The sequence below is a fragment of the Nomascus leucogenys genome, chromosome 9 (assembly GCF_006542625.1).
Source record: "Nomascus leucogenys isolate Asia chromosome 9, Asia_NLE_v1, whole genome shotgun sequence".
Lineage (NCBI taxonomy): Eukaryota > Metazoa > Chordata > Mammalia > Primates > Hylobatidae > Nomascus > Nomascus leucogenys.
In genome coordinates this window covers 88,111,959-88,139,132 of record NC_044389.1, presented here as the reverse complement: position 1 = coordinate 88,139,132, position 27,174 = coordinate 88,111,959, and the positions used below count along the sequence as shown (strand labels likewise).

At 33.3% G+C, this 27,174-nt stretch overlaps 1 protein-coding gene and 1 long non-coding RNA gene across 2 annotated transcripts in view; one reads left to right on the top strand and one right to left on the bottom strand.

Annotated features, from left to right (window-relative positions):
• The window catches only part of GSTCD (glutathione S-transferase C-terminal domain containing), a 136,732-nt gene that overhangs the window by 17,922 nt on the left and 91,636 nt on the right, over window positions 1-27,174 (bottom strand). Inside the window, exons 6-8 of the mRNA XM_030819187.1 lie at window positions 5,040-5,155; window positions 4,834-4,878; window positions 2,270-2,398 (exon numbers count right to left, since the gene is read on the bottom strand). Coding sequence (XP_030675047.1) covers window positions 2,270-2,398; window positions 4,834-4,878; window positions 5,040-5,155 — 290 coding nt within the window. The remainder of the gene's footprint in view (window positions 1-2,269; window positions 2,399-4,833; window positions 4,879-5,039; window positions 5,156-27,174) is intronic.
• LOC105738270 lies at window positions 955-12,939 on the top strand. Its single transcript, XR_001114044.1, has 4 exons — window positions 955-1,014; window positions 4,671-4,733; window positions 7,505-7,564; window positions 12,773-12,939. It is a non-coding gene; the product is annotated as an uncharacterized LOC105738270 (long non-coding RNA).

The window sequence follows — 27,174 nt, the reverse complement described above, 5'->3', positions numbered from 1 at the left end:
GGTTGAAATGACTGTATGTTATTGTTGAAATTTTCCAAATAAACATGTTGGTGGCAGGCTGTTTAGCCTTGATGCAGTTTTTGTTTTTAATGCAAAATGAGCATTTTTCCATAGTCATGACCCTTTATGTAATACTATTTGCAAATAAATATTTGTAATATTGTTTGAGAGCATGGGTATTAATACACACATTATAAAATTTAATAATTTAAAAAGACTTAGTTGTTTCTAAGTCTTTTAAAATTCTTTCATTAAAATCTTGTTTATACTATTAATTTTTATAGCTAAAGAAAAATAGTAAATGAAAAAAATAAAGCATTTACTAAGCAAAGATAAATGCTAACTAAGCCCTTATTGAAATATCACAAAACTATGAATTTATGCAGTTTAATGCATTTCCAATATCCGGTTATTCTGCTTTCCTCTCTAGCCACAACATTTTTAAAATTTTTTTGTGTGTATTTTACTAAACAGCCACACTATTTTTACTGGAATGCATTTAATATAGGAGTTAGAACCTCTGATGCATTTAGTCTGATTTACCTAGTGACAATACCTCAATTACTCTCCTAGGCAAATTATTCTCTTCAGAGTGAATCTACTTTTAATTTAACCTTCTAAGCAATTTTAATCCATTTTCTATACACCTTGACAAGGGTAATTATGAAAGGAAAAAAAGTCATTATAGATGTATTACGATATGCAGAGAAAAATTTCACTTCCAAAGAGATACATACATTTTTAGTTGGCATTAGTAAATTATACACTTGGAAGTTACAAGAATATGCTAGAGTGATTTAGCATCTATAAGTCATGAAGGGCCAAGAGACGGATGGAACAGACATAGGCTGGAAATTCCACGCTTTGTGAGGTAAATAAATGGGTAGCAGTTCACATTTACTTGCTACCATTCTGTCTGGTGTACTGGTAATAATTGGACTGGTTTAATGGCTTGTTTCATGGGAGAAGCTCTAAACCTTACCTCAACATTTATGTAAAGTTAAAGCTGCACAGGTATATTTTTAATTTGAATTTTCTAGATTACATGTCTACATTTTCCTGAATTTCTTTATTAACAGCCAGGCTTATAAAAAGAGAAGGAAACTGTAGATTGTGTCTACAAAGGAAACAAATAGCATACGTTTTAGGTTGAAAAAAAATTACAATAAACTCCCAAATTTGCAGTAGTCAATATTTAAGAAATAAACTTCACAGGGTAAAAGTCAGAAATACTATAAAAGGTCTGAATTACTTAAGTTGATAAAAGTTCTACCTAGACAACCGCATGTTTATATGAACATATGTAATTAGAAAGGATGTCAGTTAAGAACCTTCCTGGAAAGTGGTTTGGCAAATGCATCAAAATTCTTAAAGGATGCATAAAATATCCATCATAGTAATAATTGCATTATAACAATGAGAAAAAAAGTATGATTAAAAAGTAGGTAAAAGATTTTTAACAGTATTCAGTCAATGCAGGACCTATGTAGTATGGTCTTAACAATGTTCACATATGTGTAAAATATGCATTTATATGCGTGCATAAATATATAAAAACTAAAGATTTTTGATAGTATTTATCACTTGATAGTAGGCATATAGGTTATTTCTTCTTTATATTACTATGTATTTTTCTGTATTACTATCAAAATGTATATTCCAAAATCGGAAAAAAATTATTTAAAGCAAATATAAGAAATAGCAGCAACACTAACATGTTCATAAAACTCAAATTCTACAAGAAATAATAAAACCCTGTGGTTTAATGATCAGGCAGAATTACATATCTTAGAGATTTTTCATAATATCAAATAATAACAATTTGATCCAAAGGTTTAGAAACATGGTCAATATACTTTCTCTCTTGGAACCTGAAAATACACGTAAATATAAAATCTTAGCTAAAAAAAATCACAAGGCAATGCTTGTATTTAGAGATTACTAACAAGTTATTTTTCTTTTCTTTTCTTCTTTCTTCTTTTCCCTGTCTTCTAAAAATGCAGAATAAACCAAAGCAAGTCATGTTCATCAGAATCAATTACTCAATTATTAACCAGTTTTCAGCACTTGCTACTGGGGATTCTATTATGTAATGACGAAGTACTATGAATAAAATAATATTCATTAATATGCTATATTTCATAGATAAGTGTACAAAATTATAAATTTGTTTAGCAAAGAACACAGAATTATCTTTTTTATTTACTCTAAGGCATGTAATTTTTCTTATTTAGCTAATTAAAGAAATTGAAATTACTTGATTACTTACTCCAATATTAAACATCCCAGTAAAATATTCCATATTTGCTTGAATGAACCAAATGTTGCTTAAACCCAGTTCGTCACTTCTCTTCTTAGCACGAATTAATGATAATTCCTTGTTTTCTATTAATGTAACCTAGATTTTACCCAGAAAACAATAGTATATTTAGTAACATAATTCAGACATTAGGCAAAGCATTATTACTCTATTTCATAGCTTTAATAATGTAGAACGTATTATATTGAGCCTCTATTCTGTGGCAGGAAGTATGTCAATAATCTGGTACAGAAAGGAAAAATGAAAGGTCTTTGAACTATAGTGATATAGCTTTGAAGCATAGTGATATAAGTGAAACAAGAAATAATAATACAGCGTGGGCCGGGTGTAGTGGCTCACGCCTGTAATCCCAACGCTTTGGGAGGCCGAGGCAAGCGATCACTTGAGGTCAGGATCTTGAGATTAGCCTGGCCAACATGGTGAAACCCCGTCTCTACTAAAAATACAAAAATTAGCCAGGCATAGTAGTGTGCGTCTGTAGTCCCAGTTATTTGGGAGGCAGAGGCAGAGGCAGGAGAATCGCTTGAACCCGAGAAGCAGAGGTTACAGTGAGCTAAGATCGCACCACTGTACTCCAGCCTGGGCGTCACGGGGAGAATCTGTCTCAAAAAAAAAAAAAAAAAAAAAAAACCAACCAATCAACCAACCAACCAACCAAACAAACAAAAAAACCAAAAACAAAACATCAAAAAATAATAATAATACAGTGTGATAAGCATTAAATGAAAGACAAACAATGTCAATGGGAGCACTCAAACTTGATGACTATTTTCATGGGGAAGTAACATATTAACTGAGGCCTAAAAAATGAATACAAATCAGTTTGTGGGGAATGCAAGAGTATTTTAGGGAGAGAAACACACATGAAGGCCCAAGATGAGAAAGAATATGGCGTGCACATGAAGGCCCACGATGAGAAAGAATATGGCATGTTTGAAGAACTGAGAAAATTGGTACACAGTTTCCAGGGCACAATGTGTGTCATGGTGATAGTGGCGATAGGGGGACAGGGTGTGAAGGTTGAAAATGAGGCTGGAGAGGTAAACCGAAACCAGATCATGCATTCATGATAAAAGAAGTTTTAGTAGTCTGTAATGTATGGTATGGATAGGTGGGAACAAGGCCAGAGGGCAGAGAAACCAGTTAGGAGCCTCCAGTGATAATCTAGGCAGAGAAGATGGTTTGAATGGAGAAAAATGAAAAGAATTAAGTCACTTTCATCACTATCATTCCTAGTTCTTATTTTGTTCTTATGCTTGTTAGTAAGAAAAAATCCGTTTGAAAAACCTGTTAGACTATACTTGGTGTGAAAGGCTTTCCTGATTTTATTCTAGACAAGATTACTCATTTTTGGTTTCAACCTTTCTAAGCTTCCAGAAGTATTAATAACGGAAGAAAAGATATTACATCCCTGACTCTGCTTCTCAGAATTTTACTCTGTGAGCTCTCTTCTTCCTACTCAATCACAAAATTGTTGCTTTACTTAATAATAAAACAAACACCTGCCACTTCTCCCAGGATTCCTTATTTATTTTCCTGTTTATTCTCTAAGAAAAGAAAAATAAACGAATGCTATTCCCTGTCCCCTCGTCATCATTCTGTTACATGTTATTCTGGCCAGTCTATTAGTTCTTCCACATTTTTTTTTCTTCCGGAAGTATTCACTATAATTAGTTCACACCTTCCAGAGAGCTCACAAGCAAAGACTCTGTTGCAGTTGAGTTTGTATTAAAAACAAAACAAAAACAAAAACAAACAGACTTTATGCTAAAAAGTGGTCACAGTGAGGAACTGATTTAACATGGCAGAAGACTAAAATCAGCACAAAATTCTAACAAATTGTGGCAATGATTGAATACATTATATTTACTTGAAAATATATTTTGTAGTCTCTGAAATATGATGATACGTAAAACTATTAGCAATAGGGAAAAACATTTATGATACAATATTGAGTGAAAGCAAGGGACAAATTGTGTTTGCATTTTTAAAATTTGCAACAATTAGCATCCATATGGACAATGACTTAATGAGAACAAGAAAAGCAAAGCATTTGATGGATCACTATGGTAGGTTTTGGGTTTTTTTTTTTTTTTTAGCTTTAAAAAATTTTGCTGTTGTTATAATTTTGATGCAATGGATCAAAATCAAGATACCAAAAGAACATGCTCAGCAAGTTTCAGAGGTTAATATTTCCATTTAAAATTATATTGAAAATTAAACTAGTTGAAGCAAATTATTTTATTTAGCAATAAAATAGCTATTTCTTTGAAAAATTACTTAAACCTATAAACCTCTTTTAAAAATTGATAACTGTTTTATGATCTTACTTTACTTTTTTTTCCTTAAGATTCTGAGTCTTGGAAGTTTATTTCAAAGAAAAGACAATGCCTGTGCCACATGTTTGACTTGGGTGAGTGATTAGAAACTCCAAGAGCAGGGATAAACCAAATTTGGCTAGCTGAACTGTATAATTTTAAAATATTTCCTTTTATCTCTTATTCTGGCTTTACCTGACATGATGGCAGCATGTGAGCAAGGACAATTCCAACATGGCCCTGCAAAAGTCAGTAAGACAAACAAGTTAGCTTTGGTCCCCACAGCTTTTCCTCATTCTGAAACCACAATCTTTACAAATAAAAACGTGACATTGAATGTAATATAGAAAAGTCTCATAATCTTAGAAAGACTAAAAAGGATGAAAGGAGAGATAAAATACCCCACCGCTGCAGAAATCCACAATTCTGTCACCAGGTTTGGCCTGATTTGTTACCACATAGACAAGGTTGTTCAACTGTTGCTGCTTTCTCAAAGCTCGATCACTGGACATTTTACCTGAGAAAGACAAGAGATGAAGAACATAAAACATTACATATTTTGAGGGAACAAGAAGACATGCTTAAAATAGGCTACCAGCATAGAGGAGGAGGAGGGGGAGGAGCATACACACACATACATACATATAAAAGAATAAATGATGAATTCCATATAACAGACTATGAGGACTAGAGGACTAGAACCTGAGATGAACTTTATTTTTGCTTGTTTTACTTTTATGTCTATTCAACATTTCCTTCAATAGCCATGGAAAGAAAATCTATGGGGAAAAATATGTCTTTTAAAGCGTGGAAACAATAACTGAAACACTAAGTTTAGGGTCACAAACCAAGTGTCCAATTAATGTTGGCAGAATGGAAAAAATAACAGTAATTGTCTTCTCCCTTTATCTTTTTTCAGAGACATATTGTAAAGAGTACCTAATTTCAGCACATTGCTTAATCTCCTTATAGAGAGATCCATAATAAGTAAAAATATTTTTATTGCTTAACTGGCACATCCTTGAACTCTTGATTCTTCTGTGTAGGACACTGGGAAACCTTGAAACATAGGTGTTACATTATCTGAAATATATCAATGGTTATTGTATTTAGGGAGAAATTGGATTTTCTGTTTTCTGCTTTGAAGCTTCCTTTCCTCGTGAGTCAGACAGAAATATAATGCAATTAGAGATTCAAGATAGGGCATTTCCAAGTATGAAATGCCTGGGGCCCCACAACATAAAAACATCTTAACTTTCCTTTCAAAACCACTAGTCAAATCCATGAAAATATCTTCAGACGAATGAATGAAATTATTTGTTTTTACATATTTCAAGTGCATTCTTTACAAGAGCAAAATTAAGAAAATGTGACACCAGATTTCCATGATATAGATAAAAGGGAAAATCCCGATAACCTTTTTGGTTTGATACAAAATTAAACATACTAAGGTTTCCTTGCTCCTTTTTCCCAGAAAAATGGCATGACCTTTTTCTTATCTTCTCTTTTCTGTTTTCCTTCTCTCTTATGTTACTAAGTTAAAAAGCACAGGAAAATATTATTTTAGGAAATATTTTTAAATGTAAATAAAAAAATTTCTATAAAAAAATTTATAGCATCATAATTCAGCAATAACATTTTATGTATATGTATGGTTACTTTCAGTTATATTCATAAATTTTATGTGTTCTAGCTAGGTATAAAATATAAAATGTTATATTACAAAGTATGAAATATTATAAATATCTTTCCATGTCAATGCGTTTGTTTCTATCTATATATTTTAATGGCTGCATAGTATTCCATTGACTATATATACACTATAATTGAAGTACCCAATTTCCTGTTGTAATGATGTGAGCATCATACACAGCTGATTATTTTGTCACATCCTTAATTATTTAGCATGGATGAATGTAAATTTCAAATATGAAGAATATTTAAGTCAATACTCTGATGACTCCATTCGTGAAGACAGATTCATGTAGCTTTTAAAAGAACTATCTTCATTTTTCTCTGACAATATAAGTGTACAATATTTAAACACAGAATAAGTAAAAGCTGTAATCCCACCCTTCATGGGTAACCACTCCTAAGAGATTTTTGTTATGACAACTTTCAAGCATCTAGCAAAACTGAAAGAATCTTAGAGTGAATGCCTTTTTACCCTCCACCTAGATTCTACCATTAACAACTTACTATACTTGATTTATCATACTTCTATTCATCCTTCTATTCATCCAAATATGCCTTATATTTTTATGGCAATGCAGTTTTAATTTGCAGGAGAAAGAATAAGAACAAGAAGAGGGGAGGAAAGGAGGTGTCAGAAGGCAAAAAGAAAAGTACTTTGAGGCTCTTTGGAGACCTAGAGTAAAAAATACCACTATTAAATGGAGCCACCATGAAGTAAGGAATGAGCACGAGCATTTCTATCTTTGCTCTGTTTGTAGATTTCTTAACAGTTCCTAGTCAAAGAATTTTCATAAAAGAAAGTTAAAAGGAATGTTTTTGTTAAGAATAAGGAGATAGGAAAAAAATTGTTAAATGGAATATCTAATATCAAGTTCTATACCACATTTTTAATTAGAAATTTAGAATTACCTAACTTCCTTAGGTCTGTTTCAAAAGCAAATGCTGATGGAGATCTGTTTTTCTTGCTAATACTGCATCTTTGCATATAAAAAAATACATGTAGAAATGAAGGCTGGAAGCAAAGAGGTACTTTTCAGGGTTGTGTTTAAGTTGAGAGACCATACACTGCACATAATATTCACAGAGATTGAGCTAAAAATACAGCAGCATAGTGCTCAGATGCTTTATGGAAAAGCTGCCTCTAATAAAGCATTCTCTTTCCCCATTCTAGTTTTATAAATATTACGAAGCTCCAGGAAATATGAGCAGGATCTCAAATATATTCAACAAGGTAAAGAAGTGGTATTTTTGGGATACAGTATTAATTTAAAAATCAAATCCTACTTTCTATTTTTATTCAGTATCCTTGTGCCTGAGACATTATTTACAAGCATAAAATTACAGTCTATTTTTAGCTTGACTAAAAATGATGGATCTCTAGTGTCATGGAAAAAGAAATCTAAGTGTAGAATGTTTTAATACAAATAATGTCATTTGTTCTGCAATGCAGTTCTTCTGCAAATGAGTTTTTTCTTTGTCTAATTCCAGTTAGGAGTTACTTGATTAGACACTTCAGTGTGGTTTGCATTGCCGGAAAAGAAAGTACAGAGGTGAAGGAGCCAATTTTTAAGCAAGGGGGAAGCCATGTTAAAACGCCAGCATTTTTGGTTCATCCAAAGCATCAAATAATGAAAAAAAAATCACTGGAAAATGTGTACATGTGCCACCAGCACACATGTTCAGTGTAGTAATTTATGTCCCAAATCAGGTAGCTCTTAATTTTTTGTTTCTTAGCTTAAAATAACAAGTATCTTACAAGTTATAACTTACTTTTAAAAGAGTGCATGGATACTTATTAGATGTCTTTACTAAATATTCTTTTGCTGGTTTGTTTTCAAAACATTTGTTTGAGATACAGCACACCAACAGTATTCTGTGATTATTTTTTTAAATACGGAGACAAAGAAGGCTAAAACTATGTTTAGAGCTTTTGAAAACACACTGAAAAGGTAAAAAAATCAAGAGCAAAAGCAAATTTTTTCAACAGAGATCAATGTTGTATACATCACTCTTTTAGAGAAGGTATAAGACAATTGAATAGACAAGGTGGCACTAATAGAACCTTGAACAGGTGAGAGGGAAGGCGACAACCACAAATGTTAATGTTTTCAAAAGAGGTCTGATTAACAGCATTAAGAAAGACAAGCTGATGAATGGTCATTTATCATGCTTTATAGGGCAATCAACAGCAAAGCTGAGGTTCTATCCCCACAGTTGCTATGGTTTTCATGCTTGGAACAATAAGGTACCTACTTATATGCCCGATACTCATCTATATGCAGAGGATGCATCTCAACAGAAATGAATAAGAAGACATAGCTTCTGTTCTTAAGAAGTTAACAGGGTATTTAAGAAGAAGGTGTGTGTTAATTATGTGCAAAAGTATGTGCATTGAAGATAAAATAGAAAAGTCTTGAGACATTAGAATGGCCTTTACAGAGACTTGGGCATTTAAGGAGGATCAGAAACTTACCAGATAGAATGGGGATGGGGAAGGCATGCCAAGAACAATATGACATATTTAGGAGAAAACTACAATTAACTCACTTTCACCTAAAAATGAGAGATGAATGGGGGAAGTAGTAGAACATCAGATTGACGTGAAAATACAGGCAGACAGGGCCAGATAGGAATGACTATTGCTTGTTGTTTGCCTCTCTGTGTCTTACCGAAAACATGGCCTTGCTTTCATATTTAATGTGCTTAGAGCTGCTTAGGGACAAGTTCAATCTGAATAGATAGCACTGTTAATTTTACATTATTACCAACTAAGGTGTTCTTTTATAATGTTAGTCTGCATCATTTTTATTCTGGATATAGTATATCCTCAAATTAGATAGGATTATCCATAAAATTATCTGGAGCATTGAACCCCAAATGATGCTCTCTGCCATTAAGTGATTTAATTAAAAAATAAAATGGAATCAATTGAACTCATTAAATCATTTTGAACCCCGGTGTTCTAGATCAAGAAATCTTTTGAACCCCTATTAAATTCTCCTCACTCTCCTTCTCAGGCTCCTCTTCCTTTGTTATACCCCTGATGCACTATGCTCACCACATTCTGTCTTGTTGTTCCATAGCTAATCACTGAGCGTGCTTTTCCTCAGTATATTACTAAAGTCCCTTCTAAATCTACCCATTAAAGTATCTCTCCTTTGCTTAAATACCTTTACAGCCTCCTCTCTGCCTTAAGAAAAAAATATTGATGTCTTGGCAAGAAAGCAAGGCCTTTAATGATCTGGGCCCTGATTAATTTGCTAACCTCATCTGCTACTTTTGATATTTGCCCATTGTTCCAGCCTCTCTACACAAGTGACATTTCTTTGAATTTATCACACCTTATGAGTTAGTTCCTTTATATAATTTGTTCCCTTTGCTTAAAACCTATCTCCTTGCTTTAAAACTTTAGGAACCCCATCACCTTTCCTTATTCCAAGATGAATTTAAAACATCTCTTACTTTTGCCAATAACAATTTTTTTAAAGACAAACGAGAAAAAAAGTTACTTTTTCAAGCTCTTTGTTACTACCCAAAATAACAAATCTTTTATACTATAAAGTCTATTATTGTTAACCAGTGACATGATTTATTATAAAATGATACCTAAGTATAATTCATTAAAATAACTTCCCCAAAAACCGTTAGCTGAAATTGCTTCTGTCTCCCTGAAATAGATATGAATATTTTTTCCTAGAACTGCATAAACTTGGGTCCAATTAAATGAAAAGATTACCAGGGGACTGATAAGCACATAAAAGGTTCTCAATAAAAGTTTAGTGAATGAGTTTTCTCTGCAATTATGACAAACTGCATTTCAAGGCATTATGCTAATTTTTGCAGGTACTAAGTGTGAAAATACGTTAGATATCGATGCTATGCATGCATTTGGCAAAACAGTAAAAGAAGTCAACTATAAAACAGTATTTTAAGTAGGGATAGAAAAGTTTCTGAAAACTTTTGTGAGAGAATAAGAAAACAGCCATTTAAAGCTGTGTAAGTAGACTTCAAAAGCTAGGATGGAAAAACAAAATTCCTAAAGAAATTCCTGAGAAAATACATGAAATTACACAGCAACATAAAGTTTAGACTGTAGGTTAGGGCAACTTTGTTTAGATTTTGGCGATAACTTGTTGAAAATACTAAAAATCTAGAATAGTTATTTTACTTTTACATTTTTAAAGCCAATTAGAGGCTACTATCACTAATCCTCTTAGCTGCACAGACCTCAGTGTGACAATTTTCTTGTAACGGTGGATACTAATAATCTGATACTCTCCCCCATTCACAAACCCCACGGTTCAGTCTATGAAATCATCAACAGCTTAACAGTGTGATGGCACATTTACTCTTACAATTTTGTTATATATACTATTAGAGTATTCAATAATTAACTAAAAAGACAGCAGGATTCATTGGCATTCATGAGGTTAAAAAAGGCTAATTTATACTTCCAAATTGAGGAATAATGACCTCCTAAGTATCTTTCTCAATCATTCATTAAACACATCAAACAACTAACTTGGCCTATACAGAACTGTTCTCTAAACTGTTAAGAGACATAAAGATATATAACTCTTAGTTTCTATCCTTAATGAGCATATAGTTTGTTTAATTAGTACAAAACATTATATTTGTGCTTAGAAAATGTATTTTATTAATCACATTGTACAATGTTCTTAAAAGAAATTTTAACAGCCACAACTTACAAAAATCCATATATGTTTCATTAAAGTTCCTAAAATGATGGATACTTTCTGCTTATATGATGCTTTGCAATATATTAAGCACTTGCATATTTGATACACCATCTAACCTCAAAACTCTGTCAGGTTGTTAGAGTAGATGACATTTTTCTTATTTTACAAATGAGGACACTGATCACTAAATAGGTTGCTCAAACTTCGCACTTGTTCAAAGACATGCAACTGGTAAGTGATGAAGCTGGGACTCTAAAAGTAGGATTTCTAATGTCGGGTTCAGTCTTCTTTTCAATATGATCTGTTATGTCTGTCTTAAACAGATGCTTTTAATTAATTGTGATGTCAGAATTTCAATGCTGGTGTCTTTTTCATGTGTGAGCGTTCAAGGAAATGAGGTGCTTTCTAGCAGGGAAATGAGGGATTCCCTAGTAATTATATCTTAGGGAAAAATTTAATTATTCAGAGTCAATTATAAAATGTATTTTACTTCAGTTTTTCCTCTAAATAAAATTTTCAAGAGCAGGCTTATCAATGAAAAGGATCAATTTAAGTTTCAAATGTCAGGATTTTAGAATATATTGCTAAGGCATTAGAGGTCTCCTAAGTCACACTCTGTTTAATGAACTGACCTTTGGGTCTCACCCTTTCCAGAAAGAGACCATTTCCCCACCTTGGGACTGTAGCAACCTTTTTGATTTTATTGAAAAGTGACATGGAGAGGTTGAGCAATCAATTTGTTGTAAAATTGGATTATCCAGAAGGAAAGAAATGAAAATAGATTGGGAAGATCTTTCATGTTATAGTACTGCAGATGCTGACTAAAAATATCATGCACCTTTCACCCTTCCATATCTAATTCTAAAGCATCTTTTAAAAAGCCAATAACTAAAAACTGTTTAGGCAAGATGTTGGGTTGAGGGACAAAAGTTGAAGAAAGTATAATCACATTTCTTACCAGGTCAAAGCTTCTGCTTTGTTTATAGAAGAGCTTACATACAGTGAATAATGGAAATTGTAAAACCTTCTTATTCCTGCTATTTTTTTCTCTAAGATGAAAAAAACTTTTAATTTCTGAATACCAGAATCCACAGTTAATTGAACACATATATTTTCATTTCATCCAAATACCATTTACACCACACAAAGTAAACATTAGTTTGCTCTGGCATTTTGGGTTTTTGTTGTTGTTAAGTCCAGAATATTGTCTAAGTTGCCCACAAGACCAAACTGAAATGTTTTTAAAACAAAAAAGCTAACTGTAGAAAATAGTTAGGTATTTATTTCTTTTCCCTGTTTTTCAGAGGCTTAACAACAGTAAGGTGTCTTAATAGTTTTGTTAACTTTTTGAGGCCATTCAAGTAATCCTCAGTTGGCTTCCAACTGATGTTTCACAATAATTAGGTTAAATGCCACTGTAGTAATCTGAAATGATGCCAACTTTCCCAGAGTCAAGTGATTTTTTAAAAAATACTTCTTTTGTGCACATGGTGTTCTAATTTCCACTATGATCTGACCTTATAGGTTTTCTTCTTTGATTTTTTTGTCATTTATTTTGTCTAAAAAATGAAATGCTGAATATCTAAGGTGACATGGCCCTAAATTCTTGGCAATATTAATACTACATTAAAATATGGTATTCCCATCTAGAGGTGGCATCTATATCTGTTCTTAAATCTCAGCTTCATGACTGTTTCACCTATCTAATACAGAAACAACACGGTGCTCTTTTCTGGCAGCTTCCAATTTTTGTCTTTTTAGATGGTTGCTCTTGGAACACAGCAATGTGCTTTAAGATGTCAAGCCTCCTCTGCTGATGCTGTATGGAGAACAGACAAGCTTTCCCATGAAGCCCTAACCAAACTGCAGAACTGTGAATAAAATCAATAATTGTTATGAAAAGGCACTAAGCTTTGCAGAGGTTATTTATGTGGCAATGGAGCATCAGACAGATACCATAATATTGGCTTTGTAAGAGTTAGCATCATTGAATAGTATCTATGACAATAACCAAAATAGAGAATGGTTATTAAACTTAAAAGTTAACACTCAAAGGCAGGGCTATTCATACAAGTTACATAGGGTCTGCATAAACCGCAAAGGCAGTTTTGCATTCCAGTTCTACCATTCCTTTTCCCTTTCTAAGGATCCTAACTTCATGGGCCTAACTGTAAAGAATGTTAGGATCTCAGCAGCAAGGGATGGTGGAAAGAAAAAGACTCTGGGAATGAACCCAGCTATAGGCATGGATAGGGGTGGGAACAGTGATCCAAATTAGTATTCAAAAAGGACTCAATCTGGGAAAGTATTGATATCCGTATAGGTCTAATTTGATGGGTGGTACCTAGCAGTGGTAGTATTTTTATTTTTATTTTTATTTTTATTTATTTTTTTTGAGACAGAGTCTCACTCTGTCACCCAGGCTGGAGTGTAATGGCATGATCTCAGCTCACTGCAACCTCCGCCTCCAGGGTTCAAGCAATTGTCCTGCCTCAGCCTCCCGAGTAGCTGGGATTACAGGTGAACGCCATCACGCCTGGCTAATTTTTATATTTTTAGTAGAGACGAGGTTTCACCATGTTGGCCACGCTGGTCTCGAACTCCTGACCTCAGGTGATCCAACAGCCTCGGCCTCCCAAAGTGCTAGGATTATAGGTGTGAGCCACCACGCCTGGCCAGCAGTAGTGTTTAGCAGTGCTCCGGCCAGCAGGGTTTAGGAAAAGGGAAAGATATAAAGGGCTAGGCAGAGAAAGCTTGTACTATAGGAGACATGTGGGTGACCATATCTTATCCTAAGTAACAATGGATGTCAGATCTAAAATAGCAAGACTATACTCAAACTATACCAGTTGGGAGGTCTGAGTCTACTGAAATAGGTATACTGGTTTAGGGCCTAGGTAGGGCAGGGGAAGGCATTTTTTCCGAAACTGAAATTTTGAATTTCCCTCTTTTTCTCTGGTTCTTTCATTACAACCTCAACAGACTAGTTTATTAATTTAGCAATTTTTTTAAAGCACGTATTATATGCCTAGCCCTGATCAAGGTGCTGGAAACAATGGAGACAAGGGTGATGTTTACATTCCAGTGATGGGAATTTTATAATAAAAATTAAGTGATTATATGGAGAAAATTAAAATAGAGTAATATGGTTGAAATTGACTAGGTGAATATTTTATATTAGGTAATCTTCAAGCCATCATTGAGCAGATAACTGAATTGAAATTTGAATAAAAAGAAGAAGCCAGCTATGGGAAACGGGAGAAAAAGCACTCCATATAAATGGAACTGCTGATGCAAAAGTCTTTAGGTAGAAAAGAGCTAGGGATGTTGGAGGGAGATTGTTACAATTGTGTATATTTAGATTCATGGATGTTGGTTGAGTGTCTGAAATGCTTGGGACCAGAAGTATTTTGGGTTTCAGAAATTTTTTTTCTGGGTATTGGAAAATTTGCAACTACATAATGAGATATCTTGGGGATGGGTCTCAAGTGTAAACACATAATTTATTTATGTTTCACATATACCTTATACAAATAGCCTGAAGGTAATTTTATGCAACATTTTAAATTATTTTGTGCTCAAAACAAAGTTTGTGATAAGTACTTATGCGTGGAATTTTCCACTTGTTGCATCATGTCAGCACTCAAAAAGTTCCAGGTTTTGGAGCATTTTAGATTTTGGATTTTTGGATTAGTGATGCTCAACCTGTATATATGAAGCCCACTGAATGGATATTCTTATTTGCTGGTATTAGCACTACTGAATGATTACGATGTGCTAAGCATATTTTATTTATTATATCAATCCTTTTTCATAACAGCTCAATGAGGTTGGGTACTGTTACTGCATTATCAGATGAAAAATGTAAACAAAAATAATGAAGTAGCTTGCTTTGGTCACATAGTTACTCCATGATGGAGTCAGGATTTGAATCCTGCTGGTCTCACTTCAACGTGTGTGCTCTTATCTACCACCCCAGAAAACATAAATCCTTTATTAGTAAAATATTTTGAATAGGACCCAAATATACATAGTACTAACAATTTCTCTGTTAAATAGTAGTAAAGTTTACTGTCTTTTTAAGAAAAATAAATAAATATAACTTTTTTCTACTTTAGAATGCACTATGCTGCCTCCCCTCTGTATTTATTTCATCTGTTTTTCTGACACCAGAGAAATTTTCATCATTATTAAACATTGTCCTTTTGATAATATATTTGATTTCAATCTAAAATCAGCATGACAGACATGCTAAAGTATATTTTTCAAGGAAATGTCATGTGGTGGGAGTGCTGGAGTTAAAACATATGTATATAAATGGCTTGGATTTAGTAAAAAAATATATATATATTCAAGACTTACCTTAATGGTTATTGTATATCCAGAGTAGGTGCTTCTTTTGGCCACAACCTAATTCAGTAAATACAAATTCTCCTATGTCTTCACTGTTTAGACTTTTGAATGCAAAAGTAATGGACAATAGCTGATTTAAAACATAGTATACAGCCAGGTATGGTGGCTCACATCAGTAATGCTGGCACTTTGGAGGCAGACGCAGGAAGATTGCTTGAGGCCAGGAGTTTGAGACCAGCCTGGTCAACATAGTGAGACCCTGTCTCTACATGAAAATAAAAATAAAAATAAAAATAAAAAACTATAGTGCGTAAGCATGCACAAGCATGCATACGCAAAACCAACCGACCAAATAACCAAAGTAATCACAGCACTCCTGATGTTTACTTGCTAAAGGTATACTTTCTAGATTTAGATAACATTTAAAAAAATTTTCAGAAACTCAGAACCAAAGATTCTGGATTTGAAGTAAATTAACCACAGAAAAACTCAGGTGGGATGCGTAAACATTTATCATCAGAAAGATGTCTATTATCTCTCTCTCATCCTCTTATGGTTTGAAACATCATACTGATACCCAAATCTATACATAGTTCAGTTCACAATGCTCTCTAGAACTGTAGATCAGATTTTCCAATTGCATTCTTAATAATTGCCTGTGCCGTCCAGAGACTTCAAGCCAAACATGTCCAAAAACTGAACTCTTTTACCATGAAACTTTTCTTCCTGATATTCTATTTGTTAATAATATCATCATCCACTCATCATCCTCCAACCAAAGCCACATCTTCAGTTCACAATTATTTGTCACTTGTAATAGTCTTCTAATTAAACACTCAGCCCTAAAGTCTCACCTTTTCATGCCCATTCCTTCTAAAATGCAAATGTGTTCATGCTACTTCCCTTCTTAAAAGTCTTCATTGGTTCCCCCACTGCTGACAGCACAGATTTTTAACATTGAGACTTCATCATCTGGTTGAGCTCACTTCCTGCCACTCCTTTACTCCCATAATCTCATCATTCTCTGGTCAGATGAAACTACCAGTTATTCTTCAAACACACCATGTTGTATCATCTTTCTGAGGTTTTAAACATGCAGTTTACTTTGTCGTGAATACTAATATTTCAGAAATTTCACACTTGTGGAACAGTAGTCTCTCAAGATATTAAGAGGAAAGAGATATAAAAAGATATTCAGAGAGAAATACAGTGAGTTCTACCATCAGGTAGCTTTAGAAAATTAATACATTTTCTATTTTTTTGGAGAATCACAATGCCCACCAGCACAGTAAAAGTGCTAAGGAGTCTTGCAGTATAGAAACTGGTTAATCCAGAATAACACAGTATTTCCCCAGATTACTTGACAACTGAATGTTTTTACTATCTGATTATCTTTAGGGACTATTTTAGGAATCTACTTCAGGAAATATTGCTTTATTTACCTCTTTGCCTAAAAATGCCTACTTGCTCTTTAAAATCCAGTTCCAGTGACAGCAGTGAGTCAACAAAGACACAGATCAGCTTCTTTAGATTATAGACCCTTCCACCTCAGGACAACTGTGTTTCCCAGGGACCTCCAGAAATTACTTAAAATGCAAAATTCAGTTATATGCTACTTCAGCTCCTGTCACTGAGAAGGTAATATTAACATAAAGGAATAAAAGGCACCAAAATAATTTTTATTCCTTGAAATTGAGAGCTATAAAACAATGTTTAAAAGTTCAAATATATTAGTTATTATAACATTTCTTCTTGAAAAGTAACATAGGAAAACAACATGACATACACAATGTAAACTTTAAAAATATCCTGAGAACATAAAGTAGTGTTCACCGTTAAAATCAATCATTTAATTTTATACCGAAATAGCTAATTGTGTATGAGAACTCTTGAAGATAATGCTTAAAATTTAACATTTCTGGATACCCAATAAAAAAACAGAATATAAACACCTTATTATCTTCTCTGAAATCCATCCCCTGATGTTAGAGACACAGACATGGTAGCATGAGGGCATTTATAAGTAACATTTGTGTATCTGCATACCCACAGAACAAGCAAGATAATTTTCTCACTCATTCAAACAAACCAAGAACTGCTAAAATCAGACTTGAGGTCTTATATATTTCTTCCTATTATTTAAATCCCACATATATAAGATACACAGAGAAACCAAATAAATAGAAGAAAAAAAATATCAGGGAGATGTTGGTGAGTCAAAATTTTGCATTAGTTTAATCTTATAAACATGTGGCTAGTTTTACTTTTAATTCAATAATGAGAAGTTAGAACTTTCTCCCTTCATTAGCCAATATAAGACAGGTAGACTTCCTAGAGAATTATGTGGGCAGTAAAATAAATACTTTGTATTGATGGCCTTTAAAATTCATAAATGAATGATTTAATAAAAGACTGTGCTATTATTTATAACAAAAATAAACTAGGTTAGCATCTAAGAAATTTGTTACCTTTTAAGGAATCATATCCAAATACTTAGAAAAACACACTGGGATTAGTAGTAGAAGCAGCAACACTATAAATAACCCATTAATTTATACAACCTAGAAAAACACAGTTTCTAACTGAAGTATACTTTGAGACAATGTAAACAATGTCTTAGGAGGAAAAAAGACTAGATATAAAATTAAGATTTACATTGAAAGTGGAAAAAAGAAAAACCTGTCTTCACTTGTCATCATTAATAGAATACTAAGAAGAATTTCAACAGTTAATTCAACAAATATTTATTAGGTGCTTAAGATGTGCTAGGCACTGTTTTAAGGGTTGGGTATATCGCAGTCCTTGCTGCCATGGAATACACATTCCAGTGCAGGTAGATAGGTGATACACACAAAACAAATAAATATACTATATTAGGGGTTAAAAAGAAAAATTAGAAAGGGGAGAAAGAGCAAGGAAGAGTAAACTTATCACAGATAGGCTGACCTGAAAGGGCCTAATAAGGTGACATTGAGATCTGAATAAAGTGAGAGAGTAAGGTATATGGATTATCTAGGGGAAGAGTTTTCCAAACAAAGAGAATAACAAGTATACAGTAGTCTCCCCTTATCCTTGGGATGCATTTGAAGACCTTCAGTGAATGACTGAAACCTTAGATAGTATTGAACCCAATTGCCATCAATCAGACCACATTTCTGCTCATGTCTTCTACCCATGAATTTAAGGACTTTTCCATCTTAACCAAACACTTACCAGACACTGAAGTGGCCATAATTTTTGCAGCTTGAGATACGGCAGCAAAACTAGAATGGATTCTTTTCCCTTCTTCATAATTTCATGGATAGATGTGTTCTTACCACAGAACTTAGCAATCTCAGCATATGAGTTTTTTCTGTCCTTATTAAGTCAATAACTTTTACTTTTTCACTTAATGCTTGCACTTTATAGCTTCTCTTCAGCATATCCAAACTGTCAGCATCATTACTTTTGTGCTTTGGAGCCATTATTAAGTAAAATTTGGACTCAAGCACTGCAATATTGCAACCGTCGATCTGATCATCAAGATAGCTACTAAGTGACCATCAGGCTAGTAGTGTACACAGGGTGGATTTGCTGGGCAAAGGAATGATTCATGTTCCAGGCAGAACGCAGTGGGATTGTGCCAGATTTCATCATGCTACTTAGAATGATGTGCAATTTAAAAGTTATAAATTGTTTATTTCTGGAATTTTTCATTTAATATTTTTGGGCCACAGTTGACTGCGGGTAACTAAACCACAAAAAGCGAAACTGCAAATAAGGGAGGACTGCTGCAGTTAGTGAATTCCAGACCGCAGAAGAGAAGATCAAAGAAGTAGCCAGGGGCTACAGTACTCAAGGCTTTTTAATCTATGTGGAAACTTTGGATTTTATTTTGAATTAGATGGATTCGGGGACATTATTTGACTTAAATAGGAAGTCTAACTAGGTCACTACTGAAATAGTCAAGGCTAGACATGATAGTTGCTTAGATTAAGATACAGCAGTGGAAGTAGCGAGAAGTAATTTGGCTTGACACATTTCAAAAACAGAGCTGACAGAATTTGCTGATGGACTGATGTAGAGGGTAAAATAAAGAGACAGGGATAACTCTAGAGTTTCGAGCCTGAGCAATTAGAAAGAATCAAACTGCCATATATTGTTTTGCAGTGGAGGTATAAGAACTAAGCTCTGAGTTTTTCAATGTTTAGAGATTTGGAAGCTGAAGAACTGAAAAGGAGACTGATAAAGGGTTATTCTATTGGTTTCTCAGAGGCAAACCAAGGGGTATTTCAAAAGAAAAATGATCAACTTTGTCAAATGCAGCTGATACACCAAATAAGATAAGGACTGAGACTAGTCTATTATATTTAGTAAATAAAAGTCATTAGTAACCTTGACAACAGCAGTTTTGTTAGAATGATGGGACAGAGGTCTGATTATCATACGATCAAGAGAGAAGAAGGAAAACTGATACATGTACAAGGCATAATAGAAATACAAAAATCACCATTTAATAATGACCGTTGTAATAACTGATTTGCATAGAAATCATCAACGGATGCTAAAACCATTGAGGAAAACTTACTGGAGAACACGATGGTTTCAAAGTAGCTCCTCAGAGACTATTATTACAAAGGGAAACCAGTATTCTGAAGAAATCTGACAGACACCGTATCAACCAAGTGATCAAACCTAATATCACAAACAATGTGTCAAACTGATATCATGTGCTCCCTGCTGTGGTATACTCAAGGCATACACCATTAGCTCTATAGTATGCTGGCCAAAATGTTTAAGTTATTCTGTTGTAGTCTTGTCAATAGTTTAATTTTCATCTAATAGAGGAAATAGATAAATCCAAATTGAGAACATTCTGTAAAATACCTGGAATAGATTCTTTTTCAAATTGTTAAAGTTAAGAAAGACAAAACAAATTTTATAGGACAAGATCCTATATTAAAGGATACTTAAGATATTATGACAATTAAAAAATGCCTATCTTTGATTTGTTATTGCATATTCAAAGAGAGAGTGAGAGCGCTATGGAACAATTGGGAGAATTTCAATACGGGCAGTGTATTCCATAACATTATTATATTGATGTCAAATTTCCTGTAGGTGATAATTGGCTTGTGATTATATAAGAGAATGCCCTTTTTCTTAAGAGACATACATGGAAGTACTTTGGGGTGAAATGTTATGATATCTGCAAGGAACTCTCAAATGGTTGAAGAAAAATGTGTATGTCAGATAAAGAGAGAACGTAACACAAAATAGTAAAAACCGGTGATTCTATATGAAGGCTACATGGGTATTCATTGTACTACTTTTACAACTTTAAAAAATGGGTAATTTTAAACAAAAGACTGGAAGAAGAGAGTGGAGGAAGAGAAGATGAAGTCATGAATATCTAAGGTGTTTTGTTAAAGGGGAGCACATAAATGGCATGGTCGGGGTAGGGCTAAGTGAGGTAAGGGAGGATTTTAAATAGTGAAAGGTACCTTAGAATTTTTGCTATCTGATTGGCATAACTGATAAGAAAAACTGTTGAGGACACAAGGGGATGAAATACAGTGCACAGTGAGACATGGGCTTAAATGGGAATAAGATCGAAGGGCCTGTAGTGTATGGACATAGAAACAGATACATTCGTGTGTTTACTGATAAAATATGTAGAGCTCTTTTCAATTTTTCTATTTTCTCTTTGAATTAAGAGAGAAAGGGAGGAAGTACTGAACATTTGAAGAGAGGAAGAGATGATATGAAATACTTATATACACTAAGTTGACTTGGAAAATCTATATACGGATGGTACCCACTTCCTTAAACAAAGTTCTATGTAATTATAAAGATGAAAGAAATCCTAAAACTTACAAAGTCTAATCCAGTTATTTTATAGGTAAAAACATAGAGACTTGGATATTCTTTTTAATTGATAGGTTCAGAGTAGGGAAACAGATAATGTGGAGAAAATAAGCGTGGTTCAATGGCCAAATATAAAAACAGTGCCAATAATATAAACCACTTATTGGAATCCTCCTACATGGCAGTACTATGCTAAGAACTTTGTATACCTTATCTCCTGTACTGAAAACTAACTATAGAAAACTATATAAAGGTCTGTATTTGTCCTCCATTTTCCATATGAATAAAAGATGTCAAAAAGTTTAGATACTCTCTCCACAGTCAGATACCTATTTTCATTTGTACTGGAAATATCTAAGTTAGTCTTATTTTGAGGGATTCTCAATGAGACTGCAAACTCTTATATTTACTCAAGTCTATACCAACTGTTATAAGTCCTTGTACCTAGTAGATTTTCAGATGTGTTTATTGAATCAAACACTTCAGTAAACTTGACGCCTATTAAGGACACAGTGTTGATCATCAGACACTAAGGAAAAAGGAGATGAATGAAGAATGGACACAGGCAGAAACTGAAGTAGTAAATATAATGCAAAATCAGCCTAAGTTTTTTCACCGATTAAATATACAGATGTAGCAAACTGGATTCAATGCTGATTGACATTCTAAATTTCTAACATGTAATGGGAAAATTTCTTAAAAAAAATGTTTCGTATATGTATCAACAATAATGGCTTACATAGGGGGAGGGAAAGAAGAAGGGGCAGAAGAATGGAGCCTAAATTACTGGTAATTTATAAATTCTCATATAACAAGGGGAGCTTAAAAAGTAAAACTTTCATTGCCTCACTTTAGTGCAATGCCAGTTTTTTAATCCATTCCTGACCCATTTTTATTCAGCACTGAAAAGGGTACATTGTTTGATTTGGGTATTAGCTTTTAAGGAGATTAGTTTCCAGGAAAAGTAAAGCATTTTGCATAAAAGAGCGATCCTGATACAAGGCATCAGAGCATACTGTGTTCCCAAACCACCTGTTAAAAAACAATAAAAACCAAACAGAATCTTACATTCTATTCCCTCCCAAAATGACAGATGAAATTAAAAATAATTGTGTATTAAAAAATTCTCAATGAAAAATACACTAGAAAACCTTTCAAAATAGACGTGCCTTCTAGAATTTTAACAAAAGGGAAGCAGAATCCTTTTATTCATAAACAAGAAATGAAAAGTAATAGTTTTTTTCTTATTCATGGATGTCAATCTGCATTAGATTATTAATTATGGGTTATAATGCAATTAAAATAAAAACACAGTGGAGAAATACATAAAGCTTCTAAATCTTCATGTAATTTTTCTTAGAGATTTCTGGCTTGATCTTAACCCTTCAGAAAAATTAGTCCATATATTCCATATGGGTTTCAGATTAGTTTTTTCTTAGCCCTATCAGTTTTAACACCCTTTTACAATAAGTATTTTATAATATCCCTTTTAATTATTGAATTTAGCTTATTGACCTATGTAATCTAAATAAAAATAAATATAATAGCTATAATATGAAGGAGAAATAAAATCAGTATTTTACTATGCAGCCATAAAAAAGGAACGAGACCATGTCCTTTGCAGGGACAGGGATGGAATTGCAAGCCATCATCATCAGAAACTAACACAGGAACAGAAAACCAAACACTGCATGTTCTCACTTATAAGTGGGAGCTGAACGATGACAGCACATGGACACATGGCAGGGGAGCAACACACACAGGGGGCCTGTTGGAGGGGAGGGTGGAGAGCATCAAGAAGAATAGCTAATGGATGCTCGGCTTAACTCCTAGGTGATGGGATGATCTGTGCCACAAACCAACATGGCACATGTTCACCTATGTAGCAAAACTGCATATACTGCACATGTACCCTTGAACTTAAAATAAAGGTTGAAGAAAAAAAGAATCAGTATTTTAGAATAGAATAAGTATTGCAATGTGTAGATGCTCAGTCATGATTACTAGAGGACAAAAAAATGTCCTCCATGAATTTCTACAACACCCTCAGGTATTTAACAGAAATTTCTACAATACTCTCAGGTAATTAATATTAAATAATCATGACATATAAATCCTCTGAATTAGGTGACGCTCTCTCTAAAATTTAACACAATGTTTTGTTACTGAAATTTACTCTTCATTAACCCAAAGCACCAGAATTTTTAGAACACATACTATAATTTAGGGGATTTTTCTATTTTGAATAATTCCCTTTCATAAAAGCCAGCTAATAAATACTATTATCCAATACTCTATTTAATAGAAAAGTTTCTTTGTTTAAATAAATGAATATTATTTTAAAAGCGAGCTTCCTGGTATAGCCATCTGTTTATGTTTTACATTGTAATAATAACAATAATGAATCACCGATCTGATATTTTTGGAAAATTTCTGATAACTAAATACTACCAAATAACTAAAATATACTCTTAAGAACCAATTTTTTTGTTCATAAATAGAAATACATTTTAAACTACATGAGTTATAAATAATAATGGTGATGATAAAAACTACTGAAGTATCCATTATCCAGCTTTACAAAAACAAAAAATTAGTAGTATTTTTGAAGTCCTATGTACATGTCCCTAACCAACTGTATCTCCCTCACCTTTCCCAGCCCTGAAATAACCACTATACTGAATTTTGTGTTTACCATTCTATTGGTTTTCTTTTGAGTTTTACCACATAGATATGTATTTCTAATAATATATCATTCAGATTTGAAGTTTCCTAAACTTCATATAAATGGAATTATATGTATAATTCTTGCACTTTTCATACAACATTATGTTTTCAAGTTGCATCCATGTTGACACATGGAGTTGCGTTTTATTTTCACTACTCTTAGTATTCCATTTTAGAGCTATAATATAATTTGTCCATTCTCCTGTGGATAGTCATTTGGGATATTTCAATTTTTTCTGCTATTACAAATAACCCAAAACATTTTTTACAACTTTGAAATTTCCAGTCAGTTACATGTTTCTTAGCCTTCTTTAAAAAACTTGAACATAATTTCATCTTTTCTTAATGACTGTGTCATATTTATGAGTATCAACTATAAATAATATAGCATTATAATAATGCCCTCAGGTTATAGAGATATACATTCTAATTTTTATGAGAATCAGTAAATTTAGTCTGCTTTTTATATTTTTTCTATCTCCTCTCTCACTCTTAAGCTATTGGCAAGAACTTCTTGATGCTATCAATGTTTATTTTAACATTCTCTACATTCAATATTTCCCCTGTAGAACTGGAGGCCAGCCATTTGAGAATAGTACCAAAAAGAAGGAAAAATAAATTATGACTGAAAAACCAAATGAGAGCTTTTCTTGGGGAAATGCATGTTGCCATACGAGATAAAAAATATTGTGGAAGGAACAAAGATTTTGGTATTTCATATTTGGCCCATTCATTAGCTATCTGACCTTGTCAAATACTTCTGAGTATTTGCCTTTCGTCTGTAAAATGTAAATAACAATAGTATTTGTAGGACTATTGTGAGAAATAAATAGTACTGCAGCAGAGTCCCAGCAAACCAGTGGCCTTCAGTAAATGTAAGTTGCTTATCCTTCACATCTACTCACCTCACACTAGAGTGTGGTGTTTGCCCAACTACTTCAAGAGATCAGAGACTTCTTGGCTTACTCCTGATTCCAGATACATTCTACATGATCCCAGATATATGACAATCTTTATAGCAATGTGGTGTTATTATAGCATTACAAACATAGCAAACGCCTTATTATAAATGTTAAGAAGCAGATTGCTATTGCAGAAAAACTGGATTATGGCTTAAGAGAACCTCCTGAATGCAAAGAAGAGGACAGAGAGAAAAAAGAAGTTAAAGGGAAGAGAAATATGAGGAGTATGGTGACCAGATGATGAAATGTAAACTTATGGATAACCATAAGTGTTCCTGAAGAGAAGACCAGAATATATGGAAGGAAAATTTTATTCAAAATGTAAATTGTCTTGAAGGAAGGAAATATTAATAGACAGAAAATAGTTATAAATTATATTTCAAAGAACTCACCTGGTATGGTAAAAATAACAAAAAGATTCTACTGCCTTTAAGTATCCTAAGAAAAAAAATGAATAAACAGGCAGAGGTTTTGATCAGACAGAACACTTTAAGTATTAAGGCATGAAGGAAGGATAACAGGTTATACACAAGTATAGAAAAGAGGTTGGCCTCAGATCACTCTACAGTATTATATGCCACATAATGGAGCAACATTTGAAGAGACAATTGTGGCTTAAGAATACTTTACACAGCTGCATTTACATATGAAGGCAGTAGAACCATATTCAAGTATTTAGAGAGATACCTTCTCTGACAAAACAAGCAAACTAAACAAACAATATCATGATGTGCCAAGCTTTAGTCTAAGTAGTTTTTATGTACTGTACTATCCCATTTCATCCTCATAAACATTATCCTCATTTTACAATAAGAATAAATTATATCCTTCATTATATTCATTTTACAATTAGGGATATCCTTCATTATCTATATTTGACAACAAAGTTAAGAGTGTGCTTACAAATGTTAATAAATTTGCCCAAGTCACATAGCTAGTAAATAGAAAAGTAGAAGTCTAACCAGGTCTGTCCGGACTCATAGGTTTGGCTTCATAAGCACCCACTGAATGGCTCTTGGAAAAGAAAATTTTTAAAAGAGAAGTTATAAAATGACGCTAATTATCACATAATTTTTCTAAATCTGTCATCAAAAGTTTGGCTTTAATTTTATTTACTTTAAATTTTTGTACCCAACATAATTACCCACTTTTCTTTTCACTAAAAAAATCAGAGAACACTGCATGCTCATTACAGCAGAAGAATGAATCAAACAATATATTGATGAACTTTATACAGAAGACATGTTACCCATAATAGATACTTATTTACTTAATTTGATTTCATCAAATTAAATCAGAATTTTAACATGTCATTTTAAGTCATTTTATTACTTTAAAAAAACTTGTAAGAAGAAAACTACCCTTTATTCTTTAACACTACCACCCTAATAAAATTCATTTAACAAGGTCTTCACTCATTCCGTCTTGATCTCTCCAAGGCCTAGAGTAGAATGGATGAGATACAGTCAATTCTCATCATTTGCAGATTCTATATTTGTGCATTTGCCTACTTGCTAGAATTTATTTGTAACTCAAAAATCCATTTTTGAGTTGCATTTGTAGTCATTTGTGAATATGCACAGAGCAGTGAAATATTTGAGCCACCTGATTACATGTTCCTAGCTGAGGTTGCACTTGATCTTAGCCAAAAGGTCGAGAAGCAGTCCTAGCTGAGGTGGAACAAGATGACTATCTTTCTTGTTTCAGCTCTCATATTATAAACAAGTATCCTTCTCATGGTCTATTTAGTTGTACATTTTTCAAATTTTTGTGCCTTTTTTGGGTGATTTTGCTATTAAAATGGCTGCCAGTGCTGAAATGCTGTTTAGTGTTCCTAAGTACAAGGCTGTGATGCGCCTTATAGAGAAAATTTACGTTAGATAAGGTTTGTTCGGGCATGCATTATGGTGCTGATGGCTGTGAACCCAGTGTAAATGAATCACCTATATATATTAAATGTCTTTAAATAGGAACACATATAAAATAAGGCTATGTATTGATCAGCTGATCAAAATGGGACCAGAGGCTTACGAGAACCTAACCCTGTATTTCCCCAGGAGCAGGGGTTCAGTATTTGCCAACTCAGTGTTTGTAGTGACTTCATAAGACATAACTACTACAAATAATGAGAATTTACCATATTATTGGGCAACTATTATGCATCAATAGCAATTGACATCAATTTTGAATATTCTCTTCTTTGCTTTGCCTATGTGTGGAATAATTTCAAATATTTTTGCATTTTGTGTCAT